The sequence below is a fragment of the Myotis davidii genome, unplaced genomic scaffold (assembly GCF_000327345.1).
Source record: "Myotis davidii unplaced genomic scaffold, ASM32734v1 scaffold133, whole genome shotgun sequence".
Taxonomy (NCBI): Eukaryota; Metazoa; Chordata; class Mammalia; order Chiroptera; family Vespertilionidae; genus Myotis; species Myotis davidii.
The window spans coordinates 3,081,949-3,087,082 of NW_006284732.1; the positions used below are offsets into that span (position 1 = coordinate 3,081,949).

The 5,134-nt window shown below is 36.9% G+C and overlaps 1 protein-coding gene across 1 annotated transcript in view; it reads left to right on the forward strand.

Annotated features, from left to right (window-relative positions):
- The window catches only part of UGGT2 (UDP-glucose glycoprotein glucosyltransferase 2), a 159,004-nt gene that overhangs the window by 45,922 nt on the left and 107,948 nt on the right, over nucleotides 1–5,134 (forward strand). The window contains exon 12 of the mRNA XM_015557528.1: nucleotides 3,517–3,667. Coding sequence (XP_015413014.1) covers nucleotides 3,517–3,667 — 151 coding nt within the window. The remainder of the gene's footprint in view (nucleotides 1–3,516; nucleotides 3,668–5,134) is intronic.

Consider the following 5,134-nt stretch of genomic DNA (forward strand, 5'->3'; position numbering starts at 1 on the left):
CGTATTGGCCCTGCTCTGTGTGTGACAGGGGGTGGTGCCGCAACCTTCCCATCGACCCTGCCTTGAGTGTGACAGGGGACAGTGCCCCAACTCCCCAATCGGCTCTGCTCTGAGCCTGACCAGGGGCTGCACCTAGGGATTTGGCCTGCCCTCTGCCACCCAGGAGCAGGGCTAAGCCAGCAGGGCGTTATCTCCTGAGGGGTCCCAGGCTGCGAGATGGCACAGGCCAGGCTGAGGGACCCCCTCTTCCCCCCGAGTGCACAAATTTTTGTGCATCGGGCCTCTAGTTTCAAAATCAATAATTAAAGAGTTTATCCAGAAAAAGATCAGAACCTGTAGGTAAAATTAGTGTGAAGAGGTTAATGAATGGGAGAAAATGATACAGGAAAGAGGAGAGGAAGAAAAATGTCATATTACTGAAGTTATATCCTGGATCTAGAGAGAGGTCCATTTGGAGTAAAAAAAAAGGGGGGGAGGAGTAAGTAATTATTTTGCACTTCCTTCCTACCTCCTCTTTCTCATAGTCTTTTTGGGTTGTGGAGAACTGACACTATGCCCCATGGCCTACCCCTTCTTCCTCTGATCCTGAAAGAAGGAAGTAACAAAGTTGTCTTGATATCCCCACTCGTGTAAATTTTTCTGTATCTTAATGAAGTTTTCTGGCTCAGAATTCTTTTTGCTTCTTGGTAAATATGCATTTTAATGCAAGCAACATTAAGATTCAGTATTATAAAATCAATTCAATAATTCAACTCAGTATCTGAGTGCCTACTTTTCTATAGAAACAGGTTGATATTTGGTGAACAAGATAAAAGTCTTGCCTAAGTCAAATTCACAGTCTAGAGCAGTGGTTCTCAACCTTCCTAATGCCGCGACCCTTTAATACAGTTCCTCATGTTGTGGTGACCCCCAACCATAAAGTTATTTTCGTTGCTACTTCATAACTATAATATTGCTACTGTTATGAATCATAATGTAAATATCTGATATGCAGGATATATTTTCATTGTTACAAATTGAACATAATTAAAGCATAGTGATTAATCACAAAAACAATATGTAATTATATATGTGTTTTCCGATGGCCTTAGGCGACCCCTGTGAAAGGGTCATGCGACCCCTGTGAAAGGTTCGTTCGACCCCCAAAGGGGTTGTGACCCACAGGTTGAGACCGCTGATATATGCGTTTTCTGATGGTCTTAAGCATCCCCTGTGAAAGGGTCGTGCGACCCCTGTAAAAGGTTCGTTCGACCCCCAAAGGGGTTGTGACCCACAGGTTGAGACCGCTGATATATGTGTTTTCTGATGGTCTTAAGCAACCCCTGTGAAAGGGTCGTGCGACCCCTGTGAAAGGTTCGTTCGACCCCCAAAGGGGTTGTGACCCACAGGTTGAGACCACTGCTATATGTGTTTTCCGATGGTCTTAAGCAACCCCTGTAAAAGGGTCATTCGACCCCCAAAGGGTCACAACCAACAGGTTGGCAACCCACAGGTTAAGAACCGCTGGTCTAGAGGAATAACCGATAATAAATAATTATAGTGTGATAAGGTTCATAAAACATGAAGTGCAGTGCTTTGGGAGTCTATAACTCCAGAGATTTAATTTGTTCTTGATGGAACATTTAGATAGTAGGTATCAGATTTCTTCATGAAAGTGATATTTAAGCTAAGACTTAAAGGATGAATCAGGCAAATGTGGAGTGGAGATTCTACAAGCATGGTATTTTTGAGAAAATGGAAAACCTAATATGGACAGATGGGAGTGAAGAAGGGATGGAGGAAACTGAGCTCACTTAGGTGGGTAAAGATCAGATGTGGAACCAAGTTTCAAATTTTGGCCTGAGAAGCCAGTAAAGGGTTCTAAGTAATCTAAAGATAGTCACTAAGTATTTAAAAGAGAAGCATGATAAATTATTTAGAAATCGAGAGTTTTACTGATAAGTAAATCTAGCATATTTAAAGAACCTGTGTGGTTTTTTTTTTTTCAAATCAATATACAGAATTCATGATATAGGAAGAGCAAGGAGGAAACAAATGCTTGTTGAGCGCAACAGTATGCCCAGCAGTAAATTAATGTAATACTAATACCCTGTAAAGTGATTATGACTATTTTCTCTATATAGATGGGAAAACAAAGACTCAGAGAGATCTCATACAAAGATAGGAACTCAGCTAGCAAATAGTACCAGGATTCAAAATCTCATGCTTTTTCCAGTGTACCATATAACTATCTAATTTCCTATTAATGCTTTTCCTTGGAAACTAGGATGAGGTAACAAATATGATAGCTGCAAAATCCATGGGTAGCGTTTAAATTCTATTATGTAAAAAAGTATCTGATCAGTAAGCATCATAAAACTTTTAATACGGAGAGAACCTTGGGAATGCAATCCAAATTTTTTTTATTTTATAAGTGAGAAAATTTAGACTAAAGAAATTAAGAACTTCGAGAAGCCATACCTGAAGTAGTGTTTCAGCCCAGACTAAATCTTATTTTTAGATTGGTAATTTGTGATATACAAACTAGTACTCTTTTGATAACACTTGTCTCCTAATAGATTTTATTTTGTGCGTAAAAAGTTTCCTTTGTAAAGCAGTGGTCAGAACTATCAGGAGATAGACATGCAGAGCTAAAGTTATACAGATCAGCTTCAGAACAGCTTGTAAAATAGGTTTTTTAGGAGTTTAGATATTAGATCTCTACTTTTTAAAATGTGGATATATATAGTTCTCCCTGAAAACTATATTCTAAAATTCATTTAGTGCTTTTACTGATTCCATTCATTTCTGAAAGGAGAAGTCAATATGGTTATTTATTGATGTTATTTTTAGCAATAATACTTCATCATGTTTAAGAGCTGTCAAATTATATGTGTAATTAGAAATTTTAATATGTATTCTAAACAGATGTGAACTTCCATGCTTTATACTAATTTTTTTGATAATTTGGTTTTATTTTTGCTTTAAAATTGCTGCATAGTAGAACCATCTTTCTACAACTGTTTTACTAGTACTATATAACAGAGCAAATCTTGACATACTCTCTTTTTATTATGATCCTGATTGGTTTGACCAGATGTTATTATCAAAGCAATATATTTTTTTTATACCAAAATTTTATATTTTAGGTTATGTTTGATCTTGTTTTTGTAGTAGATTTGTCAAAAGAGTAACAGTATATTTTTCCCTTTATTTTGGACTTGCTCAGGGATGAGCATATTCTTGCTTTTTTGGTAAGGAATATAATCAACATACCTTGTTCCTTGTCTTTTAATTAGATTTTGTTATCCACTAAAAACAAAAACAGGAACCGCAACATAACTTTAATCTGGATAACTAATTAGAACTATTTGCCTTATTTATTAATGAGTTTAATTTAAATATATATTTTCCTGCTATTAATAAAAATACCAGTGAAACTTGTTTCTAGTGCTTGAGAAAGCTATAAACTTGATAGGATTATTTTAAATATTGGAAAATCAAAATAAAACTTATCTCTTTTATTTAAATGTGAAGTATTTTGGATATGCTGAAGCTAGAAGGAAAAATGATGAATGGCCTTCACAAGCTTGGGATAAACGGAGAAGATATGAGTGAATTTTTAAAATTAAATTCACATGTTTGGGACAATAACTATGTATTAGATATTAGGCATTCTTCAATAATGGTAAGTGCTCATGTAATTCCTGTTTAAAACTTTAGTAGATTTAAGACTTAGAATAAAGCCAAATCTTGTCAGGCATTACAATAGGTTTAAGCTGTTTGAAAGAGGTTGTGTAGCAGAACTCAGAAGTAAAAATACTGATTCATCCCCTCTCACTCTCACATCTTCTTTCCCCTTCCCCATATTCTCTGCATTTCCTCACAAGAGCACCTGCTCACTAGTTCAGTATCCTTTCCAGCTTTAAAGGTAAAAACAAAACAAACAAGAACAACAAATTTACCACATGAACAATAGCAACAGTAAAATAACAGTTAACATCTGAGGAACATAAGATTGCTACCTAAATATAATGAAAATCTTACCTAGACAATTTTCAATGCGCTCCTAAATTCTGGTCTGTGTAATACAGCTGATGAAGTTTTTGAAATCTGATCACATCGCTCTTCTTTGCTGAAAGCATAAAAAAAGTCCTTAGTATGGCCTATGAGGCTATAAATGGTCTACTTCCTTTAATTTCTAAAACTATGAAATATTCTTTTCACCACTATCCCTTCTGTCATGCTTGGAAAGCAAATTTCCCTCTTTATCCAGTCAACTCTTTTTTTTCCCCCCAGACTTCAACTCCAAGCAGTACTTCCTGAGAGAAGCTTTCCTTAGCTATCCTAGATAATTTTTTAATATACACGTTGTACCAAGGAGTCTGAGAGTACCATCAAGTATGGTAATTTGCTAAAAAGATTCAAAAAGCCTAGAAATCATTATACTCTTGGTTATAATTTATTAGAGCAAAAGAGTACAAAGTATTACCAGCAGAGGGAGAGAGGACATGGGGTGGAGTCCAGAGGAAACCAGGTGCAAGCTTCCAGGAATCTGCTCCTTGTGTAATTGTACAGGACATGCTTAAATCAATGTGTGACAGTACATGCAAAGTGCTACTTACTAGGGAAGCTCACTTGAGTCTGGGAGTTCAGAGTTTTGAAAAGGAGTATCTTATGTAGGCATAGAATGGCTATGTGACTGATCTTAGCCACTGAAACTCAAAGGAAAAGTAGGTGTTGATCATAAATCATATATCAAGCATACAGCAAGGCCCGAAGCATGCAGAAAACTCTATCAGTAGAATATCCCCAGAGCTCAGTTCCCAGAAGCCACCTAGAGAACCTTGATCACAAAAACAGGCCTTTCTTGGAAATGTACAAGGTATGAGCAACCCAGGCCTGCTGAATCAGCTAACTGGTGTGTGTGTGCTCGCTCTCTCTTACTCTTTCTCTCATGTATACACTGAGTGGCCAGATTATTATGACCACCTGACGTTTGTAGGCAAATTAGCTATAATTTCGTTCTGAAGTTGCTCGAGGGCCAGACCATTATAAATAGGGAAGCTTGTTGTTTACCACGACAGTAGAAGTGATTTTTTTTCTGAAGATATGGGTAAGCAACGCGATTTAACAGCCTTTGGACTTGGAATAT